Below are 26,030 nucleotides of genomic sequence, written 5' to 3'. Positions count from 1 at the left end.
AACAATGTGTGCTATTGTTCCGTGAGCTACTGATACGTCGTTCCTTTCATCTCTTTTAAACGTCAGCGCAATAAGGTGACAACCCAGCAAAGTTACATTTTTATTTGTGACAAGTTCTGTCCACAAAAGCAGTCGGCAAAACTTGAGCAGATACGCAGTGGGAAAGAAGGTACCCACAGCCGAAATAGATATTAGCCACGTTTTTTTTTTTTTTTTTTTTTATTTATGTGCAGTATTTTTGACGCAAAGAAAGAGCCCAGGTTTACATTTAGCTTTATACATTGACTGCTTGCCCTACTGCCCGCGGTCAATTTTACCTTTTGACTTGAGGTAGAAAAATGCACGTCTTGCAATTTAGTTGCAATGGAGGCATAGGAGAAAATTGAGTTAGCAAGTTCGAAAATCAAGCGACGCCAGTTTCTTACTTTTCTTCTCCCACCATGTGACGTCAATATAATGTTTGTCGTCAATCTTCATAATGCAACATGTTCTGACTCCCCTCTCCAGAGGAGCATATGATATTTAAACAGCTTATTAAGCTTGCAGGTGCGTTAGAAATACAGAGATATTTCCTCGATGAAGCAAGACAGTTTCCAACCGGGACTTTACTGAGTAGTAGAATACCAAATTTCCAATAACTCTCAAATAATTTCAAAATGAACATTATCATTTAATTTAATGCCTGGTGAACAGCCTCATTCAATTTTCAGAAGACTTTTCGTTACATGCTTATTTCAAGGTTTAGCTGTGTGAAAAGTGTATTGCATTAATATTACGTACAATTCCATTATGTTTTCAGCATGATCATGATTAGGGAATTACAATTTATTAATGATTTATCAAACTGTTTAATGTAATGGAGTGTGTGGACGAGTTACCAAACGGTAGACCTCTTTCTTTGCCGTCATCCTTCACAAGCACAAGTCCAACATCTCCTGTCGTTCAATGTTGCAGTTGCGCTAGCCTTTCGAAAAGCAACAACTCAGTGTGTCATTCGAAATATAAACAATGGTTACGTGACGACACTCAAACGTCAGCACCTCTGAAGACCCGTCATGACCAGCTGCGGAAGCTTCCTAAGTTTAGCTGGCCTACTTTAAAAAGCAGAGAAAAGCCAGTTCCAAAGCCAAGGCGTCGTATTCCAGTTGAGTCTGACAACAGCAAGTCTTTAGATAATTTTCGGTTTAGTAATTCTAAGTCAACGACGTGGGCATTCGTACAAACGACGTCAACAGACGATGATGTGATGAAAGAAAATGAATTTGAAATTTCACCGATTTATCAATCCCCTTATGAAGTAAAGATCGAGAGACAAAAAACTATGCGAAAGGCAGAAAAGCAACAAGTATTCACCATGACTCCGATAACAGACCGAGTGTCTAGAAATGTCAGTAACGGAAACATTGGTCATTGCAATACTGAACCTACCAGCCTAAGGCAGCTTATGTTGACAACGCAACTTGCATCTCATGTTGGAAGTTCAGTCTGCATGAAGTCAGGTATGATTGTACGGATTTTACCTAACTAAGATACGCAACAAACTTTTTGCTTTTTGTTTTGTATTATTTTTTTAAGCTGTTCATAGCTTAGGCCTAATGATTTTTGCTTGTAACAAAATTAAATTCTTCATGCAAATTCTCTTTATGGAGCGCATTTCGTAGCTTGAATATCGTAGTTGCAAATCGTTTCGAATTTACGACGTAACAATATTACTTTTGTTTCGGAATTGAAACGGAGTAAAACTAAGGCAAGGAATTTTGCGTCAATGCGAAACGTTTTAAAATATTTTTGTTGCAAACTGCTCTGACGCTCCCGCCAGGGTATAAGTGGTTTGGTGCTTTTTTTTCTCTTTACCAGAGGGGAGATTTTTTTGTCGTGACCGGTAGGAGTCGACGCCAGAGATACCGTTACACAGTTTGGCGGTTTTAGCTTTCATTCTACTTTCGATTTGTATTCTGCCCACTTAGATTTTAATCATTTTCTGAGTAACTACCAAACGGCGATGGGATAGTGCAGTAATGTAGCTAAATTCAGATAAAAAGAAAAATTAGAAACTGCTTCCTCAGAACTCCTGAGCAAGTGATTTGGAAATTTCAATAAGTCAAACATTAATCATTATAAAAAGATTCGAATGTTTTACTTCGGTCGATGCTCCAGTCGTACTGTGCACTTCCACCTCTAGCAGTATGATTGGTCAAGTAATAGTTTAACCATAGTATATGAAAAAACCCTAAAATATGAATAAATTCACACACTCGTTCGTGCCATGAATCCTCCTCTCCACAAGCTCCGTTCTTCAGCTCACCCCTGTTTAGTCCGGTGTCGCTCCATCAGGTTCTTCAACGTCCCCTTCTTTTTCCGCTGACCAAATCAAGCATAGTAACTTTTTGAAGTGATATCTTCTCATTATGTGGCCAAGTTATGACACTTTCTGGGTAACGATTATTTTCCAAGCGTATGTTTGGTTTAGTTTCATTCAGATGTTTTTGTTAGTTACTCTTGTTGTATAAAGTACACAGAACCTTCTTTTCCAACACCAATTTTCAAAAGATTCAATTCGCTTTCCGCTTTTTAATTCATCTTTCGCATTTGTAAAGTACAACTAAAAATACATCACTTTTAACCAGTGTCTGAAAATTCACATCTTTGCTCTTCGAAATAGACCGCTTGGGCAACATTTTGGGATAAGTTGCTGAGTCTTTTCCGTATCCAGGGTCATTTATCCAACATACGGATCGTATGTTGCTGCCACTCTTCTACCACGTTGAGGAAAACGGTTGGTGTTTCGAAGAACAAAAGTGGACGGATATGGTTTCTTACTTTCCCACACATAAACCTGTCTTGAGGGCTGCAAAACGGATTGTTTAAGCCGCTAGCTGGTGTCAAAGGAGCGTTTTGCAGTCTTGCGCACATTATGACACCGGTACAAATTTTCGTAACTCATAGTAAAAATTCCTCATTTCACATGAATTTCGTACAAGGGAGATAACACATGAATCTGGTCATTTGACAAAACCTGTGCCATTACTTTATTGACACTCTTCTGAAGCACGTAAGCTATTGTTTGTGATTAAAACCCACTTTTCAAGATCGGCAATTCTTAGTTCAAAAGAAGGCTTTATGCTCGCATGTGTGTGATTGTAAGCTGCAATGGATTGCAATGCAATAGCTTACTGTCCTTGTGAAATGAATTTATCTTATAATTTTCATTGTTATATCTCTTTGTTTTGCTTGCTTTGTTTTGTTTCTCCATATCCTCGTGGAATAGCGCAAATATTTCACAATAAATTTGAAATTGAGGTATGTTTTCAACTGATGTAAGCTATGGATTATTGGCAATATTTAGTGTTTTTGCTTTCAGTTAATCCAAGTAAAAGCCTTTCGTGGTTTTGTTTATTGGGTTAATTTGTGAACCGCGTAATGAGAAAATATCTTTAAGCATTTAATTTTCAACATCCAGTCAAAGCTTAATATTTATTTTGTTTTTGTTTCAAAGGCTTGCAGATTGCAGTTACTAATCATCAGTATTATCTGCCAAATGTGCTTTGATGGCATTCGCGTTAAGAAATTGTTGGTGTATTTTAGAACATATCTGGAGGAAAACAATGCCAATTTTGTTGATTCGTCTAACCATTTTGGTTAATCGTGAATTAAATTTAGATCTTTCATGGTTTTGCATGGTACATATGATACCTACATTAACTTTTTGAAATTTCATCAAGCACAAGAAAGCAGATTTGACAACCTGTACTTGTCACAGAAAAAAGTTGCAATTTTTTTTCAATCAAGATCAATCAAACCATTGTAAAAAATGATACTTTTATGCGTCATCAATCCTTATCATCATAGGTATTCTTTTTTGAGCGAGAAAGAGTTTGCATTAATTGCCCAACAACTTACTAGGTTGGGCTGATTGAGCTCCACTGTAAGGCTAAGCAATACAGCAGTGTGACTCAATTGCTCTTTCTAAAAAAAGCAAACCTGTTTCCTTTGAAAGAGGACTACGCACGGCCTTGTTGGACGTTCTGTTTGAAACATTTATTGGAGCTAAAGTTTCTGCCATGGAGATTGGATGTATTTTTTGTGGTTGCTGTATTTAGCAATCTTCAGGGATGCCAACCAGAAATCGAAAAATAGTAAACAGCAATGATAGTCGGTTATAATTTTCTTATCAACTATTCTACCCTATGTAAAACAATCAGATCTTTACAAAGGTTGAAATAAAGATTGCGAACAACATAAAACACGTCCACGTATCACACTGCATATGGTTTTGCAAGGATCATCAATATCTTCAGTTGAACCGAGTAGTTAATCATCCGCAGTTTTAACGTACCTGATTAACACACGTAGCCCCCGCAGTGGAACGTAGTAAACGGTTTATGTTGTATTAACGTTGCAAAATGCTGTATTGTAAAAATGATCAAACGGTTATATCTTTGTAACATTCTTGTAATGTCGTTTCCATGACAACGGGTTGATTTATTCAACCTAACCTTTGTACGAACAATATAAAAAGCTTCAAAGTTGGCCATGCAGTGATTACAATGATATCTGTTTCTACAGAGAAGGATTTGAATAATTGCTGATGGCGTTATATTTAACCATTGCACAATCGTAGCGTATTGGCGTCACAAAGATTTAGACGTAGATTTAGCATTGGCCAACATTGTACATTTTTATATTTTTGCGATTGAAATTGTTAAAGTGGATCAGTGTCTATTCCAAAGTAAAATTTTAAAATTGTTTTGTATATATTTGAATGCGTCAAAAGAAGGCTTCTAAAGTATGGTTGTTGCATTGTATATAATCTACTGTACTTATTTTCAAGCAGTACATAATCTTTCTTTCATGATGCAGATAGAACGATTAAGTCTGGCTATTCAAATTTTCAAAAAGTGTAAACAAGAGAGTATTATAACTCGCGTATTGCTTTGTTGTCGTTAAGTTACGGATAAAAGCGCCGTGTTTCAAGATTAACTTGTCTCCGTGTTGCGACGTGTGGGTAGAGATGATATTACTCCTAGGCCACCTATTAGACTGATCTTTATGTAAAATATGTAAAACTAATTCGGATAGCCAACAACTTGAACTGCTTATGTTGGAGATTAGATCACTAGTCATAATGTTTAAGTTCTGCTTTTGTACGCCTTTAGCTTGTTTGCAACTTGACTTGTTTGCGTTTGATCTTTGGGTAAGAAAACTATTTATCTCCATTAAAAAACCAGCAAAAACAATTGTTACTTATTAAAACCGATAACAAAAAAAGCTTTTTTAAACTTTACAAATCTAGGTACTTCTTTGTCAGCAACTGCACAGATGAAGTGTTTAAAGAGTTGATTCATAAAGTCCAACCTATCCATTCAATCAAAGCGTTCATTTGCACAACCCTACTTCATAATCTCTAGAATAAACAAATTGCAAACTGTACGGTATTTTCCTCTCAGAACCGCGTGTGCTTACATAGAATATAAGTTGTAACATAGAATAGCTTTTAGCTGAGCTAATCTGTTACAAACTTTCAAAGATGGATTGTGTTAAACTCCCTTGCTCATGTTGAGCAGATGTAGAAATATGTTGATGCGATGTAGCAATGATGTGATTATCTGTCGAGTATTTATTTAACCACGGTAAATTTTTCATGTCATCAGATAAATATTGATCTAAAATAGATAAGCATTTAATGGATGTCCTCTTCTGGCAGTGACACTGATAGTTGTAAGCACTTGCTAATTGCACCCTTTCACTTTGCTCCAACGTGAACTCTTCTAAAATCAATGCGAGCGATCTGTTTCAAAATTTTGCGCTGAAGTCACTTTTTGGTAACTCATTGTATTCGCATAGGATAGGTTTGATTATTTTATAGATTTTTGAAGCCGTGTGTATTACCGGTAATAGTTATGTGAAGTGTTTAACATGATATATCTTTTACACTATCTGCATTATTGCCTCACCATAATGTCTTGTTATTATTTGAAAATTTCCATATGAAATCCCATGTTGTGATAAATTCGCTTTCACGCTATGTCTTCTTTGAGATTTCCTTCTGTATAAATCAGGGCTGTGGAATAAGAATGATAAAAAATGATAATTTTCTCAAATAAATGCAAGGAAATTTATTTTATGAAAAGTGGTTCGAAATAAAACGACAAAATTTTTCACCTAATCAAAGTTGAAAAAGCGAAATGAATGCAAAATATTCTTAGAAACAATATTTTGTGTTTTAAACAGCCTTTATCAAAGATTTAAGGACTTTAAAGTTTCTAATATTGGTATGGGGTGTTTTTGGTCTGACTATGCAGCCGTGGTATTTAGCCTGTTATCACCAGTGCAAGCTTCAGAAAAGAACAACAGTGAGAAATCAACTCTGTGACGTTGATACAACGAAAGAAAAACAACTTCTTTTGTCCGGACTGCTTGGATTATTATTATTTATCATAAAACAATTAATATGTTTTTCAAACTTCACTGCTAGCCTATATATAGCAGAAAACGAAGCTATGTGGTGTAGTAATCCGACTTGCGGTTCCCTATTGCTGGATATCCATGCGAAGTGACCGATTGTTTTGTATTTACGTCATGAAAAAAATGGCATAGTTTTTACGTTGATCAAACGCTTAGAGACGTCAACTTCGTAACAAAAGTCTTTTTGACTAAAAAAAGCAAATTGTTGTTTTGCAGCCATTGAAATGAGAAAAACTTATTTCTTGTAATTCCTACAAACTGAGTAGTCCCCTTTCAAGCTCCAGCCGTTTGTTCAAGGTGCAGAGTTGATTTGTCGGCTAATTTTCACGTTAACATAATGTTGTCTAACGCTGCAGTCTTACGAAACTTATCTCTATTTTACCCAATCCTTGAAATCGTGTTTAAAAAAAGTGTAACATGCCTTTGACGTGACGTCATATTGACGGTCACGCTTGAACAACCGAAGCGTAAGCTAAGCACCGCCGCAGGGCGCAAGGATAAGGAAGATCGATTGAGATGCACGGCATTGCTAAGCCTGGTTTAGAATGTAGCGTTAAGATATTTGTAGTAATGAGTGCAAAACTACCCAGTTATGAGGAGTTATTAAAAAAAATGTCAAGGTATTACAAAATGTTCAGATCAGCAATACTGAATTTTGAGACTAGTTAAAATGAGCGTATATTGGTAGATTTTTGCTTTGTTTTTGAGTGTTTTGTAATTGTTGGTTGTGTTAGCACAGTGGGTACGAAAGGTCTTCATTCCAGCACTTTTATCGACATATTTGGGGAAAAAATGCGGCTAATTCAACGACTCTGTTGTTGGCTTACGCTTCATCTGGGTCTTGTCAAAAGCTATGCTGTAAATATAAAACTTTGTTGGATAACAAGCAAACCGATGTAAAATTTCAAACATTTTTATACATTGAATCATTGCAATTTATTGGGTGTAGGCCTATTGATTAAGATCTTCCCAGATTAATGAATAACTTTTTGCGAAGTAAACTGTATACGAAAGATTGCCCAATTGAAATTATGCTTTGATATTGTAGCTACTTGCTTGTAAAAGTTGTAGGCCTATATGTGTTGTGATCGACACAGAAAACAGTATGCCGATTTTTCTATGCTTTCTGAATGCCTTGAAGTGGCCTTGCAGCTTGTATTGCACAGTTTTTAGCTTAACAAAGGTTAAATTCTGTTCGTGTAATTTTTTTTCAGTAAAAGGAAAAATCAGCATTTATCAGATTACTTTAACGCAAGCCAACATTGGAATAATGTACGTCTAAATGTGGTCGAAATAGTCTTTGCTTATGAAAAGGAAGTTCTGACAAATGGCGCGTAGAACTTAAGACCAACTGTTGTGCTTGTCTAAGCTAAAGACGTATTTTTACGGAGCTCCGACGTTAAAGCAGCCGACTATTTGCAGCAGTTTGGACTTTCCAACGATTCACATTTTTTGACAAAGCCATTCTAATTCATTGTTGTGGAAGTGAGTCGCAAAACAAAACTGTTTCTGATATCGATTGTGATTGCACTTGTAAGTAAACAAAGAGAAGAATCGTTCTCCACGTTAACACAAAATGCTATCTTGGAGTTGTTGACATAATTTGAGAGAGAACGTTAAAAATTAAATAGCTCTTGTTTTTAACACTTGGTGTAGTACTCTAGCTCAGTGGATCTAGACTAATCTAAATTGGTGGGTTTTTAAGTAGTTTAGATATACTGTATCTCTGTGTTCCCAAAGTAAGCTGTCAAACGTTTTTCTACAAGGCAAAATTGGAAATTCCGTACAGACATATAATAGGAAGGGATCTCAGGAAACGTGTCATTTGCAAGTGTTACAGATTCCAAATTCACCAACATCAGGCGACAACTTGATATGATTCAGTGAGAAAATATGTCAAAAGACCGCGATAAAGAACCATTGATGTTTTTTGTTGTGTCGATCATTCTAAATTGCAATTGAGTGTTATCGCATTTCGCTTTATCTGTTATTATCGCATTGCGACAACGTTGTAAACGAAACCAATAGATCAGCTGTGTGTTAAAATTGCGAATCAATTGGACTGCTTCGTACATGCCTGGTGCCGCACTGCGCTATCCTTTATAGAACTCCTGTTTGGCTTTCAAGATTGGCTCTCTTGCCTTTCAGTCTAAATCTTCATTCACCGGATGTAGGCCCGGTCCCGATTGGTGAAGAGTTGTGCATTATGACTGGACGAATGCGCATACCTCCAACAAACTTTTCATCAATCCTTTCACGCTTTCAATCGGCTGCATTTCGCCGAGAGGAACTATGAAGTAGCAAACTTTGTATGCCATCTCTTTAAGCGGCTGGTCAAGACTTCCCTTGCACCAGTTGCGTTTCAATTGATGCATACATCTAGCAGACATACATTCGTGCAGCACACTGGATGAAAAATATCTGGAACACAATGGTGTACCACTGACACTAGATTCCTTTCATACATCACCCAGTGACGCGATTCATAAGACTTGATCTGCATCGGTCCTCTTTGATTGGTCTCATCGACAACAAGCAAGAGTTGAAGATTCCAACTATTTACAGTACGCACAAGTAGAGTTGGTTTTTAGAGACCTGCAAATGCTACGCAAAACTAACCTAGTGGTTAGTTTTGGTGTAAGACTTCGATGTTCACCATAATAACTTTGCCATGCACTGATTTCTGGATAAATCTTAGAAATGTGTGAAAAATCGCAAACAGAAAAGAGCTTCCTACCTTCCTTATTAATGTAATTTCACATCTGAACATCTAATGTTTGATACCTTTTATTTGCGAAAACTGAGGGAAAAGAATTACACGTGTGCTCTCTACCAGTGCATAAGTCGAACCGATTAAACTTAACATAAACACGTTGCAGTCAGCGCAAGAATGTAGCTTCTGGAGAATCGGACATTCCTCGCGCTGATTGCAACAAGCAGTGCTTCCAGCATATTATTGCAAATACTACAACACCTCCCCCTTAAGTTCAATGACACTACAAAATACAACACCAAAATTAATACATTCCACCAGGCAGGTTAAGGCCAACTCGGATCTTCAATAAGTCGATTCGGTCTCTTAACCTGTCTGCGCGGTCGAGCAGGCAAGTCCACGTTGACACTAGCGGAAGGTCTGACATTGTCCGGCGGCTCGATGGGCCAGGGGATAGACGCAGATATTCTCCGTCGAATGAATCTGCGGTTTCTAATTAACAATCGGCCGCATGCAGTTTTAACAGTGTATTTCCGGTAGTCGTCCACAGCGACTATTTTCCCATAAATGTCCCACAGTCCGGTGTTCGAATTTTGTACTGCGACGTGAGTTCCGATCGGGAATTCAGGAAGACGATGAGCACGATTGTCGTAGTAGGCTTTGGTGTCTTCAATGGACATCTCTTTTCGCGTTTCAGCTTGTTGCATCTCGCTCTTCCATTTATGAGAGAAGGCCCGATGATGTACTGGAAGGGTGTCTTGAGTCGGTCGTCCGTACAGTTTCTGATCAGGTGACAATCCGTTCTTCCTACATGGCGTGTTTCGATACTGCATCAAAGCTTTTGCTAGTTGATCTTCGTCGAGGTAACGATGCGTCCATGAACGACGAATTAACTTTTTCATGCTCTTCACGGTTGCTTCAACTTTCCCATTAGATTGCGGATAGGTTGGAGTAGAAGTACGATGCCGCACGCCCCATTCATGAAGAAATTTGGAGAATTTCTCAGACTTGAATTGGGGTCCGTTGTCAGACCAAATAACATCTGGTATTGCAGTGCGAGTAAAATAGTCACGTAAAGCTTTGATGATCACAATAGACGTAGTGTTATGCCTCATGAAATAAATTGACGGCCAGTCTGTAAAACAATCTACCATAATTAGATAGTGTTGTCCATTAAATTCAGCTAAGTCAATCGCTAGTTCCTGAAAAGGGCGAATGGGTTGATTTCTCAACACCATTGGCTCTTTGCACAACGAGGGGAGGTCATCTTGACATTTTTGACACGATAAAATTACGGTTTCAATGTTCAATGTCTATGCCGGGCCAATAAACGGCCAAACGAGCGCGTTCCCTGGTACGGGTAACGCCTTGGTGAGATTCGTGTAAATTAGCAAGTATCTCACGTCTAAGTTTTTTCGGAATGAATAATCGACCACCATACACAATAAAGTCATTGTCAACTGATAATTCATGTCGTATCTTCCAAAAGGGTTTTAACGTATTAGACAATTGAGATTTATAATTGGGGAACCCATCAACGATGATCTGCTTTAGTTGGCGATAACATTGGTCGTTTGATGCGACTTCCTTGAGATTGACAAGCCTTAAATTTAAATCTACGCAAGCGTTGAGTTCTGCAAACCTGTGCATAGATTGGATACCGTTTTCTGCTATTTTATCGTCTGGTGTTGGGTCCGACACGGGGCTACGAGACAGGGCGTCGGCGGCTTGATTCGATGCACCTTTTTGCCAGTGAGCAGTGAAGTTGTATTCCATGACCTTCATCCTCATGCGCTGTAACCGTGGATTCTCGATTTCATCTAAACGCTTGTGGTTTAAAATCGAAATTAAAGGATTATGATCAGTTATGACGTCAAAATGAGGCAGGCCTGCAAGAAATTTGTGGCATTTTTTTATCGCCCAGGTGACACCCAGCATTTCTTTTTCGACTGTGGCATACCTAGTTTCTGTATCCGTCAGAAAGCGCGATCCGGCTTGAACCGTACGCCAGGTGCTGTCACTGCATTGTTGAAGTAAAAGGCCTAAACCACTGTTCGAGCTGTCAGTCTGTAATCGCGTTGGTTTGTTAACGTCGTAAAAAGCAAGAAGTGGGATTTCAGACAACGCTTTTCTCGCTTGTTTAAAACTTTCAGTAAATTTCGGAGTCCAGATAAATTCGTTTTTACTGCTAAGCAGAGGTCTTAAAGGCAATAAGTACTTGCTTACAGTTTTGCTGTTGCTAGACAACTGGTTAGCGAGACCAAAAAACGAACGTAAGTCAGTGACGTTAGCAGGTATTGGGAAATCACTAAGTGCATTACACAAGGAGCTATCAATTTTATAGCCTTCCTGGGATAGTTCGAATCCAGCAAACTTAATGCGTTGTTGACAAAATTTGAACTTATCCTTATGAAGAGAGATCCCTCGTTCTGCACATCTTTGAAGAAATTTTCTTACTCTATTGATGTGATCGGTTACGTTAGAGTCAAATATAATAACGTCATCTACTACCTTTCGACAGTTGACTAATCCAGAGAAGGCTTCATCCATTCTTCGATTGTAATGTTCAGAGATTGAGCAAATACCAAATGGGGCACGTAGAAATTTGTACCGGCCAAATGGAGTGATGAAGGTCGTTAGCAGTTGGCTATTGTTTTCTACAGGACACTGGTAGTAACCCTTTAAAGCATCTAATGTTGTGAAAAAACGTGCTTGCTCTGCATCAATGTCGGCTACAGCTTCAGCCGGCGAGGAAGATGTATAACGTTCACGTCGCACAAATTTATTTAACTTGGAGAAATCAACGCACAATCTAATATTATCCGAATTCTTTTTTGGTGCGACGACGATAGGTGCACACCATTCTGTAGGTTCCGTCACGGCATTTATAATGCCTTGAGATTCCAGAAGCTCTAACTCTTCTTTTAATTTATCTCTATAAGCATAAGGCACCACCCTAGGGGTACTCACACAAAATGGTTGCGCTTGATCCATTATGTTGATGCGAAATTCTTCCCCTTTCATTACCCGGATCTTTCCATCGAAGACGGTTGGAAATTCTTCGACCAAGTCTTCCAGTGTAGTGCTCGTCGTTGGTTTCCGTGATACACTATTAATCTGCTTAGGATAAAACGATGGGAGAATTCGTAAAGTTTTAGCTGTTCTCCACGAGATTAACATGCCGCCTGGAATAGAAGGAAAAATGTGTAAAATGTCTTCAGTAGTTACCTCACCCAGCGTCAGCTGTACCTTGAGCTGTCCAATCTCCTTCAGTGGTGATCCATCGACTGTGTATATAGTTCTTGGTGCTGTGGCACGGCCCATGTTCCGTGCGTCTTCTCCGAGCAAACGTAAGGTCGTTTCATCGGCGGCCGAGATATCCGCTCCTGAGTCCGGCAGCACGGTGATTTTCGCCGATCCATTAGGTGACCTAACTTCCAAATTTACTCGTGGTGCGCTACCGATTCCACGTAGTGAACGCGTCGTTTCTTGAAACGTCATCAATTTTAGAGCTTTATCTGCCTTATTAGTGCTTAGTAACTGCAATTTATTACCAGATCTTGCCATGTGGTTCTTACATTGAGCCGAGAAATGGTTAAGTTTGCCGCACTTAAAGCAGGTTTTATTGCGAGCTGGACAGTCTTTTAAAGTTTTATGCCACGGGCGGCCACACATGCTACAAGTTAAGCTTTCTTTACTCGCCGTTGTCCTTTTAGCCGTCTGAGTAAAATTTCTTTTGTTCCGCTTGTAGGCCGAAGCGTGGTTTACTCGATCTAATGTAAGGTCTGCTCTTTGCCGACGGGCAGATTCGCGAGCTCGACAAATTACTACGCATCTGTCCAATGTTAAAGGCTTTTCTCTCAATAACTCTTCGACGGTCTCTTCAGCGTGAATTCCTTCCACGATTTGATCCCTCAAGGCTTTGTTTGCGCATTCTTCATTGCAGTAATTACACGTTTTCATTAAGTCACGTAACGATACTAAATAGTCATCGAAAGACTCTTGCGGTCCCTGCAGGCGTTGTTTTAAGCTTCTGCGCTCCACAGTTTCGTTTATAGACCCCTTCACATAGGCTTTCAATGCTTCTATGATACGTCTAGGGTTTTTCTCTTCGTCTTCTCTCAACTCCAAGTTGCTAACGACGTTGGCGGTTTCTCTTGAGAACGAAAGTCTTAGTACATTGTAAACTGTAAGATTATCTTTGGCGGCTAACCCAGACACTGCTACATAAGCGTTCCATTCTTCCTCCCAAGCGTTGAAAGAAGCGCCTCTGTCAACTTCCAGGTCTAGCCTAGGGACGTCGCTTTTTCTAAACGTGTAAGCCATTTCACTTTATTTTTTAAAAGGATCTTTATCCTGTTCGCAGCGCCATGTTTGATACCTTTTATTTGCGAAAACTGAGGGAAAAGAATTACACGTGTGCTCTCTACCAGTGCATAAGTCGAACCGATTAAACTTAACATAAACACGTTGCAGTCAGCGCAAGAATGTAGCTTCTGGAGAATCGGACATTCCTCGCGCTGATTGCAACAAGCAGTGCTTCCAGCATATTATTGCAAATACTACAACATCTAACACTGTTAAAAAAAGCATTAAAACCATCACGTGGTCATGGTTTATAAAAGTTTAACGGTTGCAGCTCCAACCCACAAGTCTGCAGGCTATATTTGATTGAAGGTTTACTTGATTTTGTTATCCCAATAATATTTCAACTTTTTTTCATGTGATTGACACAGTTTGTTTGTTTTACCGTAGTGATCCATCGTTTGTTTTGAGAATTGTACTGAGCTAGTATTTGCTGTATGAGTAAATGGCTCAAACACAGTCTACAACTAGTGTAGTTGCTAACAGCATGGAGCTTTTGTCTCAGAAAGAGATATTCAGCTGAATAATAAGTGTACTGACCACTACATAATAAATGTACACACCACACATAATGTTCTACCTACATTTAGTAAATATCACCCAACGTCAGATAAACTAGCCATTATTGTATATTTTTTATCTTGAACGGTGAACGCCTCTTGAAATACTTTGATGATTAGTTATGGTTTGGATAACCTAAGTGCCCCATGTATTGATCTGTAGCTTTTGGCTTCAACTTGCCAGTCCAGATGTGGAATTGTGGTGTTGTTACGTTGCTATTGCGTCGGGTTGTGATAAATTAACAAAACCGAGCATATTTTTCTTAACATGCAAACATCACATCCAAAGTGACTTCAACCGATATGCCTTTGGATCTATGATTGTTTTTATAGTTGTCTGTTTGGCAGCTTCATTTAACGTTTAAAATTTTTTATGCTGAGCTGTTTTAGGCACCAACATATGCAAAGTTTTGATCGCCAAGAACATTTTTCATAAAAAGAACATAAGTTAAGTGCATTTGTAAACATGAAAATAGTTTTTTAACAGCATGTTAAAAATAGTTTGGTAACAGCAAGTCAGTTGCTAGTCATCTGCCTCAAAGCTCAGCACTGATTAACCGATTTAGGCACTGTAGTCAGTCATGAAGATTGCAGTTTACAGTCTTCAGCAGTAAGATGAGTCGGAATTAAACCGCTGGAAAATTTGCTTGTTTTATTATTTACTCAGAAATTTAATTTCATTTATCTAGTTGGTGATTGTTTCTTTTTCATTTTTTGTACTGTAGGAAAAGCGTGGTGTAACTTGTATTTTGCTATGTTTTATCTCACTGCTTAGAAGCATAAATGAGCGATTTGCGCCAGTCATCATTAAGTGATTCTGGTAAGTAAATAATTGCTTAGAAAACATATCTCGACAAGAAAAAATTACGAGCGGTGATTTGAATGTTAAGCTATATGTACTACATCCACCAGGATATTCAAAGTTTTTAATTTAAAATAAAAATTTGAATTAAATTGAACGTTTAAGCGGTTTCCTCTATCGCTGAGTAGACGTCAGTGCAAAAGAACAAACTAAATCAGCTTCAAATTTAGGGTTGAATGCATTACCAGCCAATTTTAAGCGGCTGATTACGCTGTTCATCTGATTAGTTTGTGCATCGGTAGATTGGTAATCGGAGATTCTAATCTGCAGATTATTGTTGTTGCATAAAAAACAAAATAATCTGACAGCAAGTTGCAAATTATGATTTAGTAAAGTTGTCGATGATCCATTATTGATATTAACTTCATCAGTTGTCAAATGCTTCACCAAGATCTAAGCACATGCGCTTGGTGGGAGCATCAACTATCAGCATTCTGTTGAATGTTCTCTACAGTCACTCGTCCGGGCAGACCACAGGCAGCCAGGCCCGGATTAAGGTCAAATGGGGCCCCTGTGCTAATGAATTTTATGGGGGCCCTTACCAGCTTACGTGGAGCGTAATGGAAGTAAGCTGGTTTTGCTTGCAGAGGAAACTGAGCCTTGCTTAGGTAGGCTAAGTTAGATGACTTTGAAATAGCACGTGATCGATGATTAAATAAGCATGTGCAATTAAATCAACAATGTTTACGTTATAATGGATGCAAATCACACACATTAAATCAACGAAACCGTGCAAGGGAAAACATTGTAGCAAGGGACCACTGTTAGTACTGCACACTACACTGCAAATTGCAATGAAAGGTTATTCTGAATTTCTATTCTAAACTGCTCTTTCATTCACTACTAACTACCAATAGAATTTAGAAAACTAACATAAAATTCAGTCGAACGACTTTTTTCTGAATTGAGAAGTCGCAGTTTATCACACTCTATGCTGAGAAGGCTCAGATTAGCCAACCGCTCTTGTGTCATTGTAGACCGAAGTACGTTTTTGATTCTTTTCAGCTTAGAGAATGATCTTTCTCCAGAACAGTTAGTGACCATCATACAAAGAAACAATCTAAGAATTGTTTCTACATTAGGGAAAGCAGCTGCAATTTTGTCATTCTTTATTATCTGGCACATGTTTTCATGACTAAAACTTGCTTTATTTCCATAAGCCTTTTTAAGATACAGGTAGAAATTCAAAAGTTCATCAACAAGACAGAGATCAACATCATTAGGAAACTCTTTCGCTATATTCATAACACTCTGTAAAATCTATTCCTTTGATGCATGAAGACCAATTAAAAACGAGAAATTCTTAGCAACTCTTTTGTACACAGTAGCTCTTCTGCTTAAATGAGAGCGAAGAGCATCAATCACTGGAATAAATGGTTTTATCCTAAATTTATCTCTTGCAGCAGAAGTTTCTAGCAAGTCTGCAGTTGCATTGAAGGGGGAGATATATTGATAAATGTGTTACTTTTTTTAGACAGAGGGGCCCCACTTTTCTTAATTTCTTTTCTTGAAAATGTTTTTCAGGAAAAATTTGTTATTTTATTTTATTTATTTCATTTTTAGGAAAAGTGGGGCCCTCTGTCTGCGGGGCCCCTGTGCTTTAGCACACCCTAGCACAATGGTTAATCCAGGCCTGCAGGCAGCCAACACAAAGCACATCAAATCAAAATTGCGCTGTATTTATGTTGAAGACTGTTCACAGTACTCGATAACTCAAACGATTTAAGCTTCATAGCCTACAGTAGTTGGCTCTGATATGCTTTTAAGATTCTCAGCAGAGGTATCAATTTTGTGCAGCAGCAACAATTACATTACCAACCCTAATTGCACTGCATGCGCGTTACGTAGATTAACGTTTAAAAGCATGTGTGACTTCGTAAACTTAGGACACCCACTGTCACCAAGCCGCAGGAGACAGTGACCACCTATTGTGTGTTCATTGCGGTAATGAACTAGCTTTAAACTTGACCAGGGGTGCTCACTCGTCAATTTATTTCATTGCAGGCTCTGTAGCAATTTCTCGTGTAAAAACTCAAAGCCGTACAGAAGCTTTTGCTTCACCCATGACATGAGCTGCTGTGCTGTCTTATTTCAATCCAGAAATCTAAAAAAATTTGAGGAAACACTTTGTATCTATGGGGCATTATGATACATGTGACAAATAAAGTTAACACCTTATGCAAATTTCGATTTATATACGACGAAACAAACGTTTTTCTAAAATTGGGAAGCACTTTTCTTGAAGACTTTATCTTGCCTTGTTTGAGGTAACTCGTTTAATCAGTGTGACTGTCCCTTGCTTGAACTTGTTTCCAAGATGCTGCATGACGTTCTCGTCTGTCCTGGATAGGAAACCTCGTATTTTGTGCAGCCACATGTCATGTTCCGAAAGTTCTGTTTTTATTGTGAATTATTCATAAATCCACTTAATGAAGGTTAAATGATGTAACGTATGATTAGCAGATGTGTTGTCGATTTTCTATAAAACATTTCCCTGTTATGGAGATGCATTCCAAAATTCACTTATGCCTAATATTTACTGTAGATAAAAACACACCAGATAAAAATTTAATTTTTCACTTTATTTGTATTTCATGATGCTATGTTGGTGAATCTTCGTCAGTCATCACAGCTAATTTTATGAAGGAGGTAAAACATGTGCATAGTATCACGTAATCTAGAAACATACTGAGCACAAAACCACTGCGCTATTTGGTGATGGTGAAGTTAAACTGTCGTAAATACTCTGTCAAGAATTTTCAGCTCATGAAATCTCATAGCGCAGTATTTTAATTTTTAAACTGTTAGGTGTTTACACGCTGCACGTGGTGTTTTTTTCCCGTTGTAGGCTATCATGGTATTTCCTCAGATTTCTGCTGTTTTCTGTGAAATTTGAAGTAGCCTACATTTATAGACATGCTTAAAAGCTGGGCATCCATGTCTGGTAACGCAATTTAACGTTTCCACGATGTATTGAGAAAGCGTTGTTCACATTTAATTACTGTCAAAATCGCAACTTCACCTTGTGACGTCGCCATCCTTTTTTAAAAACCAAATGTAGTTTCACATTGAAAGTTTAGCATCGCTGTACATCAAAACGACATAAAAATATACAAAGACTACAGTACACAGCCTTTGCATATTGAGGTTCAAACACTTTTTTTTGAATGTCCAGCTTTGTGGTTGCATTTTGTACTTGAAATCGTTGAAACCACTGGTTGATAACTGGAAATGTTACTACATGGAAGCGCAATGGGTGGAAGCATTCAGTTTTACTGTATTGAGTTACGTTCATATCCCAGAACACGTTGTATTCTTTTTAGTAATGTTTTACATTGTTAAGCTCAATAGAAATTATTGGCTTTTCAATTAAGAATCAAATTTAGGGTAAAATTATCGATTTACGCCATTCAACGGCGTTAAAAGATCTTGAGACGTTGTATGTCTTAAGAAATATCTAAATACAACAATGCATTACATAATTGTTGAATAAGTACAGCTTAAAGAAGACCAAATCAATAAAATTAGCTCACACATAAAACCCTGGATAAAAACACAGACAATATCGTTGACAAGGGGATCCAGGAGGATACTTTTGGACCCATTTCAAGGGTTCCGGGGAAATGAAAAAATGTCTTCTATGTTTTATTGCAGTACGGCCCGACACAGAAAGCATCAGTCTTGAAGTATAATCAAATATTGTTTTCTAAGATGGTTAAACAGCATGAAGGGATGAAAATACTTTCCGAAAAGCATAATTTTTCACTTAATATAAGATTCCGTACAATCTGACCACCAATCTGAGCACCTGTTTCTATGTGGGCGTTGCTTAAAGTTGTTTAAATGCGATATCCAGCCACACTCTTTCACATGGTTGGTTTAAGCTTGTATAAAGTGGAAATATACTTCTGGGCAATTGAAAAACATAGACGAAAACAATGTTCTTTCGGTAAGCTTTTGTTTCATTCTTCCTAGATTCTTTTCCCTTGTTGTAGGAGCCTAACTTTGTTGGCGTGTTTGCAGGTCACTATTGTGAAACTGTTAATTGCAGGATGTAATTTGTGAACCGAAGAGACACCATTCTTGCCTGGCAATGAATGTTGTGGCGAAATCGCTCCTCTTGTTATGAGTGCGGTAAATAAGCGGTCTGAAAGTCAACCAAATTTTAGTGCAGCCAGACATAGCTTTCCATAGTGCCAAAGTGCCTCACATAGAAAAGGTTGACGACTCTTGCTGTAGGTAGTGCATTCACATCACGTCCATCTTGCTTTGGAAAAGCTAAGTTTTGAAGGAAAACCACCTCTTTCCTCGATGATGATATATCCCTCTTTAGGTCGTGTTTTTTAAGAGGAGTCTTCCTTTTTTCATTACTTTCAGCTGTATCTCGTTTCCGGGGCCAGGGAATGGCATTGGTTCGAGGCTTAAGTTAAACTTTTTACAGCCCTAAACACACGAGCATACAGAGTAACAAATAACAGAACATTGGTAGGAGGATAAGGAGAAAATTATATACTTTTATGGCAAACAATGGCCGCCATCTCTCACAGTGAATGGATGGTATCTTCTAATCGATTGATTGGGAAGTTGTGGTGTCACGGGATCAGTTAAACGCATTTTTTTACGTTTCTGACGTAAAAGCACAAATCAATAGTTGCTAATTTCCTTGTCTCTTAACTTTCACTACTCTGTGCCAGCACCGTGTTATGTGGTTGCTGTTTATGGCTTGTTTTATTAATGTCAAAAAGTATTAACTTTACAACTGATTTACAATGTATTAGGATGGGTAATTTTATTTCTTTGTGTTCAAGGGTCAAGTGAGGGACGGAGGTCAATGCACGGTCATACTTTTTAAAAGTTTGCTTACCTCGATTCTTAACACTACTTCTTTTAATTTGTTTCTGGAATCAATCCATTTAATTTTCAAAATACAGTTTTTGAGAAAAAAGGGTTAAAGATTTCACAAAGCTAAAACAAATCATGTATCTAACGATACAGGTATTATATGTGGTGGTTCGTCAAAGTTAATTAGCTTTTTCTTTAAGATTTTTATACGTGAGCATACGTTTGCCATTGTGCACCAAGGTATGAGCACAACTTCGAATTCAAATTCATTTTAACTCAAGTTTTTCGATTATTATCTTTAGATCGTCATTTTGATGTAAACAGACGTTAGACCAAACAAAAGTAAAACACATTGAAAACCACAATGGTCGGGTTTGACAGCCACAGACCCTACAAAGGCAACGTTGCCATCAATTATTTATACAACTGATTACTTTCAGTTACGTCATAATTCACTTCCGCATTTTTGCAGAAATTTTTCGATCACCTGGGCCACTAGATGGCAGTCCATACGCGCAGGTAAAGAAGAAAAAGCGTTCCGGAAAAGAATCAACTCAATCCTCACTTTGTGACAATAGGTCAGTTCAAACATAAATTGGCTAAACATCAAATCGTGCACTTTTTGCGTTTTTTATTTTTTTATGGATGTTTCTGAATGTATCTGAAATTTTTCAAAGATATCCGATTAAGATGAACTTTGGAACTACAGCTAGAAACGATAATATTCCTGATGAACACTCAAGAACTTTTCAGTATTTTGAGAATGTAATTGTAATCCAACAATAGTTGATCTCAGCTGGTGAATAATTATCTTTTGCTCATGCAGAGGGTATCATTCGGCCGACGAGTTGAGCTGTGCAGCAAATCCGTACAAGGAGTCTGCAGCCACTTCCACTATAAAAGGTACTCGCAAAATCATCTGGAACTAGTTTTATTTTTCAGAGCAGTCGGCTGCGTGCCCGAGTGATACAAGTGTCCGATCGACGTTCTAAATGTTTTCGTTCAGCGCTCAGGAGAGCACGAGCTGTAGCTCAACAACATACTTAATGACATGCTCGGAGATGGACACGAAACGAAATCGGCACCTTCTGGTGCACACCGGAAGCAGATTGGAAAATATTTTAAGGCTAGAAATCAAAAATCCATTTCTGAGAGAATGTGTGACCTTTTCCCTTTTGTTTGGAAACTTTTTTCAAGATAATTTACCAAAAACGGCAAATTGAATGACTTGCCATATTGTGGCTTCAATCTTGCAAATTTGGTTTCATACTTTGGTCAATAATTTTGAAACGTGAGTGATGGACTGTAGTGTTTTTCTTATCCGCCAATAACAAACAAATTGCTTGACAGCTTCAGGTTTTGTAAGTTTTAAATCCTGTTCACTACATTACGTTAGAAGTTGTAACAGCTGCAGTAATTCTCAGGAATATCGAGCATGTTGTTTTTGTTAAAGCATGACTAGAGTATCTTTTTGCACCACCAGCAGAAAGCCAAGTAATGTCACTGCGTTCGATATATTTATTTTAAACACCGGATCGGTGGCTTAGTGGTTAGTCTGTCGGCCTCTGAATCGGAAGGCATGGGTTCGATATCTTGTCGGGTCACACCAAAGACTTTTTAAAAATGGTACTGAATCGAATTCCTTCTTGGCACTGAGCAACGGAATGGATTCGGGTAATAATGTACTCAGTTGCGCTTCTAAGGCTACATTGACGCTCTCTGATTTATAAAGCGCCGATGAGCAACGTATTCTGCGATGGATACAGCGCTATACTGCATATAGTAATAGACAAACATTAATATAATTTATACATGCAAAAAAATACATCAACAAGCATTTAAATCGAACCTTTTTAACACATAAGGATATCTTCAGGAATAGCGATGATAAAATTAAGTTACATCTAACAAACAATCATACAACAGTTACAGTAGAGCTTAAATTTATCTGAACTAGCGCATTGATCGATACTGCTGAGCAGCGCAACATCAACAAAGTCGAAAACAAAACCAGGAAAACATCGAGGAACACACCGAATGGCGAGGAACACACCGACAGATAAGCAAAAGTACGGTAAACTGGGTAGTAGCGGTTTGTTCCTAGCTTTTGCAACACAATATTCTAGTCATGTGCAATGGCCAGTAGACCACAGCGAACTCGCAGCATCAGGCTAAAACAGGTCGTTTGGTCTACATTTGTGAAATAAGCAACGACCACGCTGCTAAAAGAAACCCAATTTATTATAAATACAGTAATTAGGAACACGCAGAAGAGCCGCAAGCGCCCAATTGCCTATATAACGCGAGATTATAACGCCACAGTAGATATTCGAGGCTTTCAAGACATTTGTTCAGTGCTTAGACCCGCCTCTGAATATGATTTCAAATATGATCTTCAAGTGCTCTAAGTCGCGTGTACACGACTGGTATCGAACCGATAACTTTCCGAGCCTTGTGCTCTAGTTCTAATCTCTTAGTTAGGCTACCTTGCTGACGTTTCTTTAATGAACATTGTCTTATCACAAACAACCTCGTTCTCGAACGCAAGGTCTTAAATTAATTTTGATTGGAATTTGCGTCTTTTAAAACGTATCTGACTTTCCCTCTAACTCATAACCGGTGATCAAACATTTAGAATTTTAGAGCGAAAAAAAATGAAATTAATCGTTATTCATTATTAAGAGTCCTACCACAACACTACTGCATGTTCTAGTTCAGTGGTTCCCAACTCATGGGTCGCGACCCAAAGTTGGGTCCCCTGATCATTTATTGGGTCTCTTGTTTTTCAGGCATATTGTATCTTGGGCGAAAAAAATAACAATAAAAAAAAATTTAAAACGTGAAGAGATCGATCACAAAACTGGAAAATATAAACACAGGTCATGAAGCGTTTTGTGTCGAGACATCGGAAAGCTTTGTAGCATGATCGTAGTGCAAGAAGTTTTAACAATTTTCGCTTTTATTATTGTTATTATTATTATTAAATGTAAACCCAACAAAAATTTCAGTTTCAAACATAAATTAACTTGACAAAGTCACGAGATATATAGGCTATTGTAACGTGCACTATATGTCACGAACGCTATGTCGGACAAACTATGACAAAGTTTTCCACACTTTGGACTACGCATAGTCTGGTGTGGTAAAACGCATCAAAGACAAAGCCCCAAGTGCTGTACGGACTTATTGCTTTCTCCACAGAGAGGCCTTTGCTGCAAAAAATCTGTCTCAAGAGCTGCACGAAGTGTTGAATGATGTGAAGTTTGTAAACTTCATCAAAACAAGTCCACTAAATCGGCATTTGTTTTCGTCTTTGTGGATTCTGATTGTTATCAAGCATTGCTGTTGCACACAGAAGTGCGATAGTTGTCACGAGGTCGTGTCCTGAAGCGAGTTTGTAATTTGCGAGAGGAGATTGCTATTTTCCTGAGGCAACAGAACTGTGTGAGATTAGCCGAGAAGTTTTTGCAAGAAGATTTCAAGGCAAAAGTTGCTTACCTTGCCGAAGTATTTGACTCTCTGAATTCTCTAAATTTATATATGCAAGGCAACGGTTTTACGGTGATTGATCGCGACGCAAAAGTTTCTGCTTAACACAAAAAACTCATATTCTGAAAAAGTTATGTCATCAGAGATGAGTACGATATATTTCCTCAGCTAACGCAATATATCTGTGGCAATGAAGTTGATATTAAGCAAACGATATAATTAGACACCTGGAACAGTTTGCCAAAAAGTTTGTGCACTACTATGGAGAACCTCTAACACTAACCAAAATGATTGGATAATTGATCCATTTGTTGGAAAAGATCTGCCTCAATTTTCCATCCATGTTGCAGAACAGTTTATGGACATAACGACAGAAGTAGCAAACCGTATTTCTTTTGCGTCCTTCAAAGACAAATACCCCAAAGATTCTGCAAACATCCACTTTTGGGCTTCCATGTACAAAGTGTATCCCACAGTTTCACAATTTGGGATTCAAAAACAGATTCCATTTGCAACAACTTGGCTTTATAAGATTGGATTTAGCGCCATGTGTGTATTGAAAACTGAACAGCGAAACCGGCTGGAAGTTAAAACCGACATGCGGCTATGCCTAAGCAAAATAACGCCTCGATTTCAAAAACTCACTGACAGCAAGCCAGCACAGTTATCTCATTAGTGATTTGATAAACATATTATTTTTGGAAAAAGTTACTGCTTTTGTAGTGCTGTTTGTTTGCAACACATTACACAATCTTGTATGGCTTTTAAAATATTACGACAATGTACTTGGGTCGCAAGATTTTGCCGATCTGAATTTTTTTTAAAAGTGGGTCGCCTTAAAAACGAGTTGAGAACCACTGTTCTAGTTGACGTCAAACCGTTAGCGTTTCGAACTTCGATCAAATGCTCCCGCCCTTGCTAGAAGCGGAAAGCACTGCGATGTATACTGAGTCAGCCTTTTCGACCATTGATCCTTCAAAATAATTCTTTCAAAAATTGTAAATTCAGCTTTGATTAGACGCATAGTGTAGTTTCAGTCAATGTATGGAAAAGTTTGCTCATACAATCGATGATAATATTACAGCAAAGTATTGATCTGCACTTGACTGAACACTCAGAAAACGATAAAAGGTATTTCCTTTGGTATGTGAAAGGATCATTTTTCAACTCGTCTACATAACACCTACCTTAGCAGATCTCGATCAAAAGTTATATGTTTTAATGAACATTGGTAAAAGCTACTCTATTCCATACACTCGCAATAATGCATTAAACTAACTAGTGTAATTTCAGGATTAATTTTTTATTTTAATTTTTTTTTTGGTACGGTATCTCGATTGACGCGAGTGAAGACTGCCCACAGTAAAACGTCTAAACTGTAGAAATACAACGTAGTGAAACTTTGTATTTTAGGTCATGACTGTCATCTTGAAATATTGAACTCATTTGTAAAGAATGCTTACAAGTTTCCACCAGTTACAACATCCAAGCAAATATCGATTCAATGCAAAAAGGACTGATTTGCTAGCTGAGAAACTGTACCCAACTAGCGAAGCAACGCTTGGTGGCCTAAGCGTCACGGATGAATGCTTTTTGAAAGCTTTTACGTCTTTCATTGTTTTGAACAGAAACACGCTCGGCTCACGAGGTCAACCAATCATACACCGCCAACGAAGGTCAGTTCCAGGTCGTCAAGACGGCGACTGACGCTCCACCAATGACGTCATCGGGTTTGAGCGAAGTGGACTTGCTACGTGACGTTGTAAACGGCCCGACGGTTCCACAATTTGTCCCGCCAGAAGAAAGCGGTTATCAGACTATCACGATGACCGAAGCAAGCGCCACAAGCCAAACTGTGTTTACAACTGCTGATGTAGAGCCTCAACATTTCCACACTTCCGCTGTTGAGACCAGTAGTCACGACGGGCAGGTAGTGACCTCTCTGAGTGTTGCAGCTCCTCAAGAAATAAGAATGACATATGGAAGTGCTGGAAGCGGCAAGAGGAGCTCCACATCTTCATCTTCTTCCAACTCCCATAAAAGTTACTTGAAATCTACAAAAGAGTGGGATAATGATGCGAGGTATATGTTTATTAATTAGTTATTTTGTAATTGGTACTGCCTCAGGTATTTTTACTTGTTCGTTAGCTTAAGGTGTAAAACTATTTTGTCAAACAAACGTAAATCCAATCTTGCGTGGAAGGAAGCAAAATGACAGAAAATTACCCAAAGCGTGTTATTTTTATTCAAATCTGGATTGCGATGGAAAGATTGCATTTCTTAGACTTCAAAAACTGTTGTAGGATGCGAAATAAATCCTATTTGTTAACGTTTTGATGCAATGCACGTACCCGAATTATTTTAATCGAGCTCTGCATTGGATTTGACTCACTGTCATAATACTGTTTTGACAATGTTTTCACTAGATGGCGTTGTTAAGCCATATTCATCTTTAATGAGAAATCAGTAGAGCGGCGAATTAATTTTCTTCGATCTTTTTTCTTTTTTATACAATTTTTGCATTTTTACAGAAGAGAAATATTTTTCTTCTTCGACCTTCACCATTTGCAAATGCACATCCGCTTGGGAAATCAAGAAATTCTAATTTAGCATTTTTGTCATTTATCATGTGCTCTCACTTTGACTTGGTTTGGTCTTCAACGAGTGGCAATGAAGCGACACACACTTTTGAAAGGCGAAGGTCAAATCAATGGATTACTTAAAAGTAGCACAG

The 26,030-nt window shown here is 38.1% G+C and overlaps 1 protein-coding gene across 1 annotated transcript in view; it reads left to right on the top strand.

Annotated features, from left to right (window-relative positions):
- Window positions 1–856: 856 nt before the first annotated feature.
- The window catches only part of LOC145764337 (uncharacterized), an 82,891-nt gene continuing 57,717 nt past the window's right edge, over window positions 857–26,030 (top strand). Inside the window, exons 1-4 of the mRNA XM_082575954.1 lie at window positions 857–1,499; window positions 20,280–20,385; window positions 20,634–20,710; window positions 24,925–25,378. Coding sequence (XP_082432080.1) covers window positions 857–1,499; window positions 20,280–20,385; window positions 20,634–20,710; window positions 24,925–25,378 — 1,280 coding nt within the window. The remainder of the gene's footprint in view (window positions 1,500–20,279; window positions 20,386–20,633; window positions 20,711–24,924; window positions 25,379–26,030) is intronic.

This window comes from Aplidium turbinatum, chromosome 2 (assembly GCF_918807975.1).
Source record: "Aplidium turbinatum chromosome 2, kaAplTurb1.1, whole genome shotgun sequence".
Taxonomy (NCBI): Eukaryota; Metazoa; Chordata; class Ascidiacea; order Aplousobranchia; family Polyclinidae; genus Aplidium; species Aplidium turbinatum.
Note: the sequence above shows the minus strand (reverse complement) of the source record. Positions and strands in the feature narration are given on the sequence as shown.